Raw genomic sequence first — 13,481 nt, 5'->3', positions numbered from 1 at the left:
TATCTGGAGCATACTACATTATTCATCTAATACCTACTACTCATTTAGATAATGCTATAAAAGTCATTCAGTTTTGGATTATCTACACTCACTCACTTTCTTAAGCATGGGTCTTTAGAAGTTGCACAAAGTTGACTTCTGAAAATCAGCAAAGGAAAAGGGATAGGGAAGTTTGAAAGTACATAGAGGGCAAAGATACATATTAATAAGGCCATAATAAACCTTTGAGAGGCCTGTCCAGCACGCGGCGTGGCGGCAGTGGCACCTCTCGGAGCACGGGGTATAAGGGATCCGGTCGCGGAGGGCTGGTGCTCGGGCCTGGCCCAGAAGCCGCGCAGGCCTCCAGGTTTTGGCTGCCATGAACTTGCTGTAGGATTCATTGTACAGCAGTTTGTCTTGGATCGATTTCTCGGAGTGGAATTAGCAACGATGATATGGAAACAGAATGACTCTCCAGACAAAGCCAGCAAGAGTGCTCTGATTTTCTTATGCAGATATTTCCTCAAGAGTGAGTGATTCCAGAATATGTACTGTTTTTGCTTCCTCTTAGAGTCATTTCCAATTACAGAAATGACAATTTCATATTGGACCATGCTGTGTGATGTTTGCTCAGAAATTATCTTCAGGAACAACCGCATTTTTCTGCTGAGACTCAATTTTTATGACGGCTTACCAGAGTACCTCCATGATGAAACTGAGATAAGGTCAGCTAGCAGGGAGGTGAAGATGGTCAACCACCACACGAGGGAATAAAGAGTGCCTACAACTGCAAGCAGAAGAATTGCATCCATCATCCATGTGTGATCAAAGCCCCTTCTCAATACAGAGGTGGAGTGGACATCACCATCCCAGGGTCCACAGAATGGAATAAAATATGGATTAGAGTAAACTTACTGGTATTCTACTACAGAACTCTTGTGACTAGTAATGGAAGAAATTGCAGCATTGATGTGGAGAAAGTGGCCGTGATAGTTGCTGAGGGCAGAGAGGGGGAAGAAGAGATGTGATGTGAAGGCTTTTTTGGGACTTGGAGTTTTCCTAAATGATATTGCAGGGATAGATGTTGAACATTATATATTCTGCCACAACCCCCTGAATGTACTGGGGGAAAGTGTAACCTGCAATATAAACTATTATCCATGTGGTACAGCAGTGCTCGAAAATGTATTCACCAAATGCAAAGAATGTGCCACAATGATGAAAGAGGTTGTTGATGTGGGAGGAGTTGGGTGGGGGGATGGGGTATATAGGAACCTCATATTTTTAATGTAACATTTTTTGGGCTCTATGTATCTTCAAAACTACGATTAAAATGATGGGGATGGGTGTGAAGAGTGGGACACATGGGAACCTCATGTTTTATAATGTAGCATTTTGTTTGATCTAATAAACATGAAAAAAGCTAATGAAAAAATAAAATTTTAAAAAATTGTAGTGCAAACCATAATGTAAACTATAGACAATTAGTAGCAATGTTTCAATATTTATTCATCAATTGTAACAAATGTACCACACTAATGAAAAATGTTATTAATAGTGGAAATTGTGATAGAGGAATGGGGTGGGGTATGTGGGAATCCCCTATATATTTGATATAACTTTCTTGTAACCTATACCTTCTTTAAAAATAAAATTGTCAGATAAAAAATAATAATAAACCTTTGACTTAGTGCTTGTATGCAAAGGTTTATAGCATGAATTGATACTTTTTTTCCATTTACAAGACATAATCCTGGGCAAGTGACTTCTGTTAAGTCATAGATTCTTTGTTAAATAGGATATCATGACTTTAGTTATGTCTCTTAGGGTCACCAGATTGGGTGGCTCCCAATGAACCACACCTGGTACTTGTAGTCTTGCACAATCTCTCCCACACTGATTCTGGGCCCACAATGATTCTGGACCAATGTGATGAGGCTTGAAAAACGTACACTGGGGTTTGTCTTGTGTCATTTATCCTTGGGACCCTGAACCACTATGTTAAAAGTTTGGTTACTGAGAAATTTACTGGAGAGAAAGCTGCTTGACCAGCCCAGCTATTTCAGCCATACCAACGAAGCACCAAATGGAACTGGGAAGAAATAAAGTGCTTTAAGCCACTAACTATGGGGGTAATTTGTTGTTCACCAGTCTTTCGTGGTGTGCTGGATGTCCTGAAATCTCATGAGAAACTGCATTTGTTATTGGTCAGGGCCAAGAATAGTGGCACTCCTGTTATATATTTTTCACCCAGCAGACATTTGAGTTCTTAGAACACAGTAGTGAGGAAACAAGGATGAAGGCACAGCTGGTGAGACAAGGCTTGGAATCATCCTGCCTGGTGTTTGTGGCTGAGAACATGGTCTTGTCTTAGCAGCCCAGTCAGTAGAATAGGCTAAGTATGCTGCTGTAATAAACAATCCTAAAACCTCAAATTATTTGAAATTGCAAAAGTTTCTCATAAATTAACACATCTTCAAACCACAAGGGGCTCTGCTCCACATTACCTAATGATGCTAGTTGATGGAGTATCAACCATTTCTGACCTATTGCCAGCTCACAGAAGTGGAAAGGGATATGGAGAATTCTCTTAAAAATATATTTCCTTGGCCAAAGCTAGCTAGCCACACTTGAAGGTGCAGGGAAGTGCAATTCTACATTTGCCAGAAGGGAAAAAAATAACATTTTTTAATTAGCCCTAATGATGACCAGTAAAATCCAGGCTTTCCTTGTAGGAGCTGGACTTTATGGCAGTTTTAGTTACTTCATACCTTGACAAAAGAACTTCCTTGTCTTGGCATCTTCACCCTGCAGCCAGAAAGCTGGAACTTAAAGGATTGGAGAAGGGAAAGAGGTTTACTGAGTACTCCCCTTTCTTTGCAACACAATGTGCCAGTGTACAAATATATTGCATTTCTTCTCATCTTTAAGATTTCACTTTGGCCAGTGTAGGCTGGGTGCACTCTGATCAGTTTTTAGTCCTGTATATAGGACTAAGAAATTGTGGTGTTAGAGACAGAAGAAAAAGACTGCAGACAGAACTTGAAAATTGGAATGGGACTAAAACCATTAAATCTAACGTTTTGACTTTACAGACAGAATTCTAGACTGTTCCAGGTCTCTGCTTAAGACTGTAAAAAAGCAGATATTGGGAAGCGGATGTGGCTCAAGCAGCTGGGTGCCTGCCTACCACATGGGAAGTCCTGGGTTCCGTTCACAGTGCCTCCTGAAGAAAATGAACTAGACAGAGCTGACACAAGATGATGCAATGAGGGACACCAGGAGAGAGACAAGCAGGGAGCAGAGGTGGTTCAAGCAATTGGGCACCTCCCTCCCACATGGGAGGTCCTGATTCCAATCCTGTTGCCTCCTAAAAAGATGAGCAGACACAGTGCACCCAGCAAAAGCACAGAGCAGACATGGAGCACAAAGGTGCGGGGGGGGGGGGGGGGGGGGGGATTGGCGGCGGTGGCGGCAGAAATAAAATAAATATTTTTAAAAAGCAGATATTGGTGGGTAGTGGTAGAAAGCCACGAGTAACTGATTCAAGTATCAGTCATACTAATTCCCTCAATTGTTTTCTGTCTCTAGACTTAAATGCCTTAGCTTAAGTTGTGTCTGAGACTGCAAAATGGGCAAATTTACGTACTTGCTGTTTTACCTTTCTATAATTTTATGCAAATTATGCAATATAGCTTTGATAAAATATTATAAATCTTTTCTGTCTCTCCTACTCCCAAAAGATTTGTTGTAGATTTTCAGCTGGAGAAACTTAAGGCAAGAGAGGTTTAATGTCTCCTCCAGCTTAGTAGTGTAGCAAATGGCTCTAGGATCAAGGAGTCTCAAATTTGAATGCTTCCTAGCAAGCTCCCTTCCCTTGAACAAAATTTGTTCAACCTTTCTGAGCCTCAGTTTCCTCATCTCTACATTGGGGATCACTGTACTTATGTCTGTAAAACGCTCAGCGCTGTGTTTGGCACAGAGGGCTCAATTAATTTGCCCAAGCTCTTACAACTAGTTAATAACAGAACCCGGGATAAAGCCGAGTTCTAATTCCTTGCCGAGTATTCCCCCCTTCGTGGGGACGTTTCTTAGAAAAGAAAGGACAAATTACCCACATACTCCATTGGTTTGACCCCGGTGTCCCTAACGTCGGCCGCCACCGCGGCGCCAGCACGAGCGTCCTCTCGCATGCCCCACCCTTCTCTCACCTACTCCGCGATCTCATGCGCCTGCGCACTGGGCCCGGCGCGTCCTGTAGGACTTACCCAGTAGGCAACGCGCTGGTCGGAGGTCAAAATGGCGAGCCGGCCTGCTGGTAAGTTACTCGGGTCCTGTTTGGATCGCCACTCTCTACCTTTTATTCCTCTTCCTTTGCCCACTCCAAGCGGCTGGGTTTGTGGTGTAGGAGAGGGTGGCAGCTCTGGCCCAGGTTAAAGGAGTGCTTCCCCCGTCCGGTGACTGTCCCCTGGCAGGCCTTGCGCAGGTGGTTGGTAAGAGGACCTGCTTTGGAAGGTGCCCGAGGTGTTTCCGACAGCCCTGACCTTCCTGTTGCCGGTACTCGGCAGTCCTTCCCCATAGACGAATGAGCGACCTGGAACCCGCAAAGCGTGCAGGGCCCCAAGGAAATCATTAGTGGATGACTTTTAACCAAAATGCACTGAGTGGTTACTGTAAGACAAGCGCTTTCATAAGCATTAACTCCTAAAATTCTCCTCCCAGCGACAGGAGGGAGATAATAGTTTCCCTTTTACGCTGTTGAGATAACAAACGAAGTGATTGGAAGAGATAGGGTGGAATGAGGCTGGGGACCTTTTCCCACCCCTCGCTCTTCTCTCACCCTGGGAGTTATTGCTCTCCTTCCCGCCCCCCCTGCAATTGTGAAGCTGTTGGGAAACATCCGATTGCCGAAAAATCCGTTAAGCTAAATGCCTTTGAGCGCTTTTTTGGGGAGAGGGGTGGATAGGGAGGGGTATGGGATGGAGAGACATTTAAGAATTCATTGTTTCATTAATCTGACAAATACCGAAGGAGTCTTTACTTGTAAGTCCCAGGCACTCGAGGCACTCTTGGAGCCAGATAGAACGGACCTCAATCCTATCACTGACTAGCTCTTTGACATGAGGTAGGGTAACTACTGTAAAGGTGCATCCTTTCCTACAACGCACGCAGGTTGTAAATTGAGCTAATAGGAATAAAGCAAATAGGATAGTGTATGGCACACAGTAAGTGCTCAGTATTATCATTATTGTCGTCACTGGTTAATATGTTTAATTCGGAAGGTGAAGAGAATAATTCATAGGGTAAAATTATAAAATACTTCAAATATTTCAAAGTATTATGATAATGACACCGTTTATCCATTACCTTTTGTTACCTGAATACGTTTAGATAAAACTATGAAGTAATAGGAAATTTCATCCTTCTCTTATTTGAATAAATTTTGAATATGTGGTAGCATTTATTCGTTCCTTCTCCCACTATATTTAACTGCATATAGCGTCTCTCACAAAGAATGTTATTTCTCAGCTATGTGTATGCTTCCCCTTTGCATAATAATGATGATGATGATGATGATGATGATAGCTAACATTTTTTAAGTGCTTACATAGCTAACATTTTTTAAGTGCTTACAAAGCACCAGGCACTTTTCTAAGGCTCTCATTTAATCCTTGTAATAAATACATGATGTATAATATATTGATAAATTAATATATACTTAGTATAGGAATTTTAAATCATTTAAATTTATAATATAATACTATGTTAATTTATTTTTCAAAAGCAACTTCTATGAGATAGAATTGGTATTGTCCACATTTTTGAGATGGAAAAACAGACACAGAGAAATTAGGTAACTAGTTTTAGGAGCCTGGATTTGAAGGCAGATAGTCCAGCCCCAGAGTGTGTGCTCCTCTGATGATATTACTTTCTCCCTCCTCCACCTACCTCCTTTGCGAGTAACTCCTACCTAATCTTTTGAGACCCAAAGCAGACATCACTTTCCTAGGCCTTCCCTGGCCCTAATGCTGATCTTGTCTTGAGTACCATTCCCCTAGTTTGGGCTCCCTTAGCAGTCTGTGCATTCTCCTTTCATTGTGGGGGTCCTGTTGTATGGTAGTTACTGGTTGTGTCTGCTTTTCCACTGTGTAGTGACTGGTTGAATTCAGGACTAGGTATATGCATTTTTGTATCCCCATGTCCAGCATACAACTCCAGTACATGATTGTTGAATGGACATAGGGTCACTCACTGACTCTTTTAAGAAGCACCACTAATGTAAAAGAGTAACAAACTTTTAAGTACATAGTTTATGAATAATTTGTCTTCTACAAATATATTTGCAGGTTGTTGACTCTTTAATACTTGTTTTTCTAGAACCAGTGTTTTTATAAATTTCTCTTAATTTTAAGGGGTTTTACCACAGCCATGTAATCTGTAATATAGTAAGGAATTGGGGGCCAGGAGGAGTTGGAAGAAAATAAGAGTTTGCTTTCCTTCCTTGCCCTAGACAAAATTGTAAAAGAAAGCTTGAACTTGCTCTGCATCCCTTTCTATACCATATCCCTCCCATTAAAGCCAGGCACTGTCATGTTGCTCTTATCCTTCACTGAGTTACCCCTTACAGCTTGGTCCTTTTCCCCAAAGAGTTTTAACATTACCTATTTTCTCCTGACATGTTTTCAAATATCCATTCCCTTGGTGATAAGTTGGCTGCCTGGGAGGAAGAAAGTGGGTTCTTTTATTAATCCATATTAATGTTTAAATGACGAATTAAACCCTCCCAGAAATACATATATTTTTAAAGAGAGTGGCCAAGTGGAATAAAGGAATGTAGAATAAAAATAAAAATTTTGGAGGTTGGGGGCCATTTAGACCTGCCAGCCTATCCAAAAAGCTCATGCTCTTTACATACAACCCCAACTCCCTTGAAAAGTTTATAGTTCTTTCCTGTAATCTATTTCTGAGAGTACAAATGATCAAGAAATTCTGAGTCCCCCTCTCATTCCCTTCTCCCCTTTAATTCTGATGGTGGCAGGAGCACATAGAGGGGATGGGGACATTGAAGTTTGAGGGGTAGTAATTTTATCTATGGATCTTTCGTAAAGTCTTTGAGCTTAACTCCTCCTATATTTGCATTCTCTAACAAAAGACTCTATAAAAGAATACTGGCTGCCTGCCTATCGATGTGTTCATACAATATAAGTGAATTGTAACAACTAACAATATGACACTATCAGTTGCAGCATCAGGCCGATGGCTGGATGGTATTCGAAAATGGTATTACAATGCTGCAGGGTTCAATAAACTAGGTGAGTATCTAAGCTTGCTTCTGTTTTCTTTCTTTTTTCTTTCCTTTCAGAGAGTGGTACTTTTGCAAGAGTCATGGTTCAAAAAAAAAAACCTTCCTTGTACATAAAAAGATTTAAAAATTAGGTCATATTTTATTGTCATGTTTGTCAAATTTCTTTCCTTTTCTTTTGAGAGGAGGACGGAATTGTCTCAGTGGTTAAGGTGGAAGTGATTTATGTTCTGGAAATAATGGTATTGGGACACTTTTCTTTTGAAATATTCCACTTTCCAACTCCTCCACTTAACATTTTAAAATTTAAATTGTGTCATCATTGGAAGTAATATGTTTCAAATATTAAAATTGTATAATATCTTTACATTATCTTACTCCTGAACTTTTTTAGAACTTTATAATTGTCACGAATGTCATCTTTTGCTATTGAAGCTTGACAGAATCTTTAGTAAATATTACTGGCTCCATGGTTTACTGTCATTTTAAGATTCTTCAATACCTTGATCTCAAATTTAAAGTATAAGAAAGTAGAAATGTGGTTTATTGATGTATATTTAAAAACTAGGTAGACATTTAAAATATTTAAAGAACTAATTTAGATGAAATGTGAGTTTTGTGGGAATGGATTTTTTTTTAACTCAGTGTATTTATTTTCAATTTCTGCGCCCCCCCCCCTTGCAGCTTGCTTGCTCTTTGCTCTCTGTCCCTTTGCTGTGCATTCTTCTGTATGTCTGTATTTTTAAAATTTTTAAATTTATTCCCCCTACCTTGCAGCTTGCTTGTAGTTTTTGCTGTCTGTGTCCATTCACTATGTGCTGTTCTGTGTTTTTACTTATCTCCCTTTTTGTTGTGTCACCTTGCTGAGTCAGTTCTCCTCTGTGCTTGTGGGCTGGCAGCACTCCACAGCGCTTGTGGGCCGGGTGGCACTCTGTGGTGTGCAGGTGAGCCTGCCTTCACAAGGAGGCCCTGGGATGCAAACCCAGGGCCTGCCATATGGTAGACAGGAGCCCAGCTGACTGAACCACAGCTGCTTCCTGTGGCAGTAGATTTTAAAAAGCTCATACATTATTTCTACAGTACAGTTTAAGAAATAACACATATATATTGACATATATTGCTCCCTAGAGTTTCCATTGTACCTAGTATTATCACCCAAGTCTTAAGTTGTAAGTGATAAAGATATTTACTCATTTAGAGAATTCTTGATTTTAGAGATGCATTTTCAATCTAACTCTCGTTTTCTATCATAGGGTTAATGCGAGATGATACAATATACGAGAACGAAGATGTAAAAGAAGCCATAAAAAGGCTTCCCGAGAACGTTTATAATGACAGGATGTTTCGCATTAAGAGAGCACTGGACCTGACCATGAAGCATCAGATTTTGCCTAAAGAGCAATGGACAAAATATGAGGAGGTAGAATAGCTTTACTGTATCTGACTGCTGACATTTAGGATTGAGAATTAATAACAATAGAAACACATTCATTTTTACAGTGCTTTAGGGTTCCCGAAATTTTGTCAGATAACTATCCTTAGTGGTGAGGTTAATAGAACAAGTATCAGCTCCATACTAGAGATAAACAAACTGGGACTTAATAGTGAAGTGACTCTTCCATATTCTCTGATACAGAGAATCAGATCTAGAATCCAGGTCTTCTGCCTCATAGGCTACTGTTTTTTTGCTTCTGCTTCCTGGTCAGATATTGTTCATGTGGATTCATGTGATCAGCCCATTGATGCCCTCCAGCAACCATAATATGCTTCTGTGAAGCAGTCCTCCCTCTTAAACTACACTGAAACTAGGCAAACCTGTAGGCTCTCATTTCTTTTTCTTCCCAGACAAATTTCCCTCTCATACCTATCAAAGAGACTTAATACAGTATCTTTGGGACTTTTACATTTTAGAAAAGCAGATAATTCTTAGTCTGGTTGAGAATGTAATTTTAAAAGTTGGAAATATAAAAGTGATTAATTTTGATGGGTTTTGTTTGTCTTTTAAGACCTTTTGAGTGATTGGGATATATCCATATGTGAGTGTGGTATATAATACTGTTATTTGTTTTAGGATAAATTCTACCTTGAACCATATCTGAAAGAAGTTATTCGGGAAAGAAAAGAGAGAGAAGAATGGGCAAAGAAGTAATCATGTAATTGAAACTCAAGGCAGCTGTCCTCAAAGTATTTTTAAGAAGTTGGTAAACCTTAAAATGTACAATTTAAGGACTATTTTGGGCTATAAATGTATTGCTTTAAACAAATATCAATTGTGATCATTATTGGAATTTTTAAATTCTGAACCTTATAATTTACCTGTTATAACTCTTTCCAAACTTATAAGCTATATTTAGTTAGAGTTTTATTGCTGGGGTGTAGAGAGACCACTTTAATAAATTCTCCTCACTAGTTGGATAACCTCAATTTACTAAAGAATATGTTATACCATGTAGAATAGCCACCTTTATATTGCCTTTGTTCATTAGCAAGGTGCTTGGAAGCCAGCACCTTAAGGGCCTAACTTGCAGGTATGAAATAGAGTAAGAAGCAAGTGCCAGTACTTGATTTCATCTGAAGTAAATAGAAATTCCAGGTTTCATACTTGAGAAACCTTTAGTAGAATGAAAAGAAAGAACAAGGATTCCCCTGTTTGCCAAGATTGGGAACCAACCTAGGTCAGCCCTCTTCAACCACCGGCTTCCAAAATAATTGAGTTTTCATCCTTCCAATAAAAAAAACAAACCATGTACACAGCCCCAATATGGAGATTTTTAAATCATATGTGTGTACTCCTGTGCAAATATGTATATTAGAAAACAAAAGGTAGACATTAGAAATATGGGTAAAAATATAAAAACAAATTATACTTTCTCCCCATATCCCAGTGACTTGTCTACTCTTGAAATCATTATAGAATATATTGTGAGAATTGAATATGAGTAATAATTAAAAGTTTTAAGGTTAGAGGTTGATTGCCTTGAATATACATTAGAAACAGTCAATACTGTCTTTCCCACCTCTAAATTCTGAGATGCTTTCTTTGGTGGAAGTGAAAGGGATGGAAGCACAGCAAGCCAGGAAGGAATTGTGTGGAACTTGCAACCTTCATAGTGGTCCATAGCAAGCCACTGCTGTATGAGGTAGGAATATCTGATCTGGATCTTACCCTACAAAGAAAAAAGAGTTTTAGGTTATATTTTAAATTCTTATAACAGAATAAAACGTGTGTATGTTTGCTATGTCTTTGTATACGTATGTGTATATATAAATTCCCTCCCCCATCCAGAAGATGAAATATATTCTACATTCAGTATGTTTGAGTTGCAACATGATCATAAAGGAGTTCTTTGTGAAAATATTAGAAAACATTATTAAGGGCTGATCTTCTAGTTGATACACCTTTTCTGAAATCATTCTTGACAGTTCTCTGTAACTTGTCAGTCCAAGTTTGCCAGATCCTCATTTGACAATGATGTTGGTAAAAACAAGTCTACTTTGACACATAATAGAAGATTTGCCATTTCACTTTGCATTCAGTTTGCATTTATATTTTTGGAACCATATCTGAAATCACAGAGAAGCCAATAAAGATGTTGATAGGTGCTAGTGTTAGTAAGGGACTGTGTTCTTAAGGGTCAGTTGATTAGTAAATAGTTTTTGTGTCATGATGCATCCCCACTGAATCTAATTGTAGGTTCTAAGATGTTAAATTCTTGAATAACCAAGGACCCCCATTGTTAAAGTGCTAGCTAGTCATGCCCCAATTCCATTTCTCTCATCCACTTCAAATGAATCAAAATTGCATTACCGCTGATGGGTATGATATTCACATAACCTATTTGGAAACCATTTTGGTGATAAGCATCAAGAAACTCAAAATTATTCTAAATAATTCCAATACTGACCACCATTTATTGAGCGATCGTTTTATGATTCTATATTTTGCACTTTATGGTCATTTAATCTCACAACAATGCAGTGACATAGGTACTATTACCCCTTCTTTACATATGAGGAAACTAAAGCTTAGAGAAGTTGAGTAACTTGTGCAAGAGTGTGCAATCACACTAATAGTGTTTGACTCCAAAATTCAAGTGAATAACCATGATGAAAGCTGCTTTATGAACAAAATATTTGTTGCAGCTTTGTTTATAAAAGTGAAAAATTTGGAGCAATGTAAATTTTCAACAATAGGACATGCTTAAGCAAACTTTGGTAAGTGAAAAAAGTACACTGAAAACTTTCTTACATTAAATGTGAAAAAAAAGGCAAGTAGACATAAAAAAAAAAAAATTCCAAACCAACTCTATTCATTAAAGAAAAAACTGAAGGGAGAGAGGAACAAGATATCAGCATAAGACACTCCAGGGTGCCATTCCCCCACAGGATCTTCTAACTAGCAAAAACTGGCAGAGCCACCTTAAAACTCTGGAAAATAGTTAAAAGCAGATGTTCTTAACCTTTTTTGCTCAGTAGACCCCTTTGTTAATCAGGTGAGAACCACAGATCCCTTCTCAGAATGTAGTAGCAGATAGTTTTATGATTTACCTGTACTAACACATCCCCACAAGAGTAATGTTTTTTTTTGAATTTTCAATTCAACCTCATGAACCCTTCTTAAGAACCCATGAGTTAAAGGATTACAATAACTAACCAGGTACCCAATCAAGAAAACAGAGCCGTACATGGACTCTTGGTGCCCTTGCTGTTCCCTCCCCATTATTTCCCCAGAGTCATGTGGAGTCAGCCTGCATTCCCATTCTGGTCCCGAACACTGTTTCAGTGCAGTGGCTGTATGTTGGCGCCAATTTATCCAGTGGCAGCATGAAAGACTGAACCAAGAAACTCATCTCAGGTGGGGGGTACATGGGGACCTCATATTTTTTTAATGTAATACTAAAAAAATAAATAAAAATAAAAAAAAAAAGGCACGGACCAAAATAATCCTTTCATTTGTGGAAGTACCTAATATCTAGAATATATAAAGGACTCTCAAAACTCAAGATTAAAATAAAGCAAAAGATACTTCTCCAAAATGATATTCAGATGGCAAATTGCACAGGTAAAGGTGTTAAGGATTGATAGCCACTAGGAATGCAAATTAAAACCACAATGAAAGATCATTACATATCTATCATAACGAGTAAGTAAAAAAATAGCAACAACACCAAATATTGGTGAGGATGCAGAGAAATGGATCATTCATTCAATGCAGGTAGGATTGTAACATGATACAGCCACTCAAAAAATGTGGCATTTTTCCAAAACTAAACATGCAAGTACCCTATGATTCTACAGTTGCATACCTGAGTATACCAGAAAAATGAGTATTTTTCATAGCACAATTGGTCATAGCAACTTACCTTCCGTAACAGTCCCAAACTGGAAATAACCCAGATTTCCTTCAAGAAGTAAATGGTTAAATAAACTGTGGTACAACCACACTATGGAAAACTACTCAGAAATAAAGGGGCCAAATCTGTAGAGAATTATGCTGAGTGTAAAAGCAAATCCCAAAAGTTACGTACTGTGAGTTGGTGTCAATAATTTTAAATGACAAAATTACAGAAATGAAGAACAGATTAGTGGTTACCAACGTTTAGGATGAGAGGAGAATGGGCATAAGAGGAAAGCAGGTATAGGGTATAACTATGCAAGAGAAGGACTTCAAGAGGTATCCCTGGGGAGATGGAAGTGTTTTATGATGTGATCGTATCAATTTCAATATTTCTGTAGTAAAATTAGGCTTTTTGCAAAAAAAGCAAAATGTCTCCAGTAGGGAGACTCTGTAAAACATACATGGGATCACTCTGTATTTTTTCTTACAATGATAGGTATTTACAATGATCTCAAAATAAAAACTTTAATCATAAGAAATAGTGTTGGACCCCTGTATGATGTTATGTATGTTTGCTTTGTAAGTTCACAACTTTTACTATACACTTATTTGTTTATGTATGTTCATGTGTAAATGCTATAAAAATAATAAGGTGAGTTGGGGGGAAATACTTTGGTTAATAGTAATATTTTTGGGAAACGGACTTGGCCCAGGGGTTAGGGCATCCGTCTACCACATGGGAGGTCCGTGGTTCAAACCCCGGGCCTCCTTAACCCGTGTGGAGCTGGCCCATGCACAGTGCTGATGCGCGCAAGGAGTGCCCTGCCACACAGTGGTGTCCCCCGCGTAGGGGAGCCCCAC

At 38.9% G+C, this 13,481-nt stretch overlaps 1 protein-coding gene across 1 annotated transcript; it reads left to right on the top strand.

Moving 5' to 3' along the window:
- Positions 1–3,355: 3,355 nt before the first annotated feature.
- On the top strand, positions 3,356–10,521 carry UQCRB (ubiquinol-cytochrome c reductase binding protein). Its single transcript, XM_004474689.5, has 4 exons — positions 3,356–4,297; positions 7,221–7,292; positions 8,536–8,702; positions 9,354–10,521. The coding sequence occupies exons 1-4, from the start codon at positions 4,279–4,281 to the stop codon at positions 9,429–9,431; spliced, it is 336 nt and encodes a 111-aa protein (XP_004474746.1). The 5' UTR covers positions 3,356–4,278; the 3' UTR covers positions 9,432–10,521.
- Positions 10,522–13,481: the final 2,960 nt, after the last annotated feature.

Source organism: Dasypus novemcinctus, chromosome 14, assembly GCF_030445035.2.
Source record: "Dasypus novemcinctus isolate mDasNov1 chromosome 14, mDasNov1.1.hap2, whole genome shotgun sequence".
Taxonomy (NCBI): Eukaryota; Metazoa; Chordata; class Mammalia; order Cingulata; family Dasypodidae; genus Dasypus; species Dasypus novemcinctus.
Note: the sequence above shows the minus strand (reverse complement) of the source record. Positions and strands in the feature narration are given on the sequence as shown.

Bases quoted from the DNA above. Each gene is read 5' to 3' on its own strand.
- UQCRB (XM_004474689.5), top strand. The intron at 7,293-8,535 runs GTGAGTATCTAA...TTTCTATCATAG, and splicing joins TGCAGGGTTCAATAAACTAG to GGTTAATGCGAGATGATACA. The intron at 8,703-9,353 runs GTAGAATAGCTT...TATTTGTTTTAG, and splicing joins AATGGACAAAATATGAGGAG to GATAAATTCTACCTTGAACC.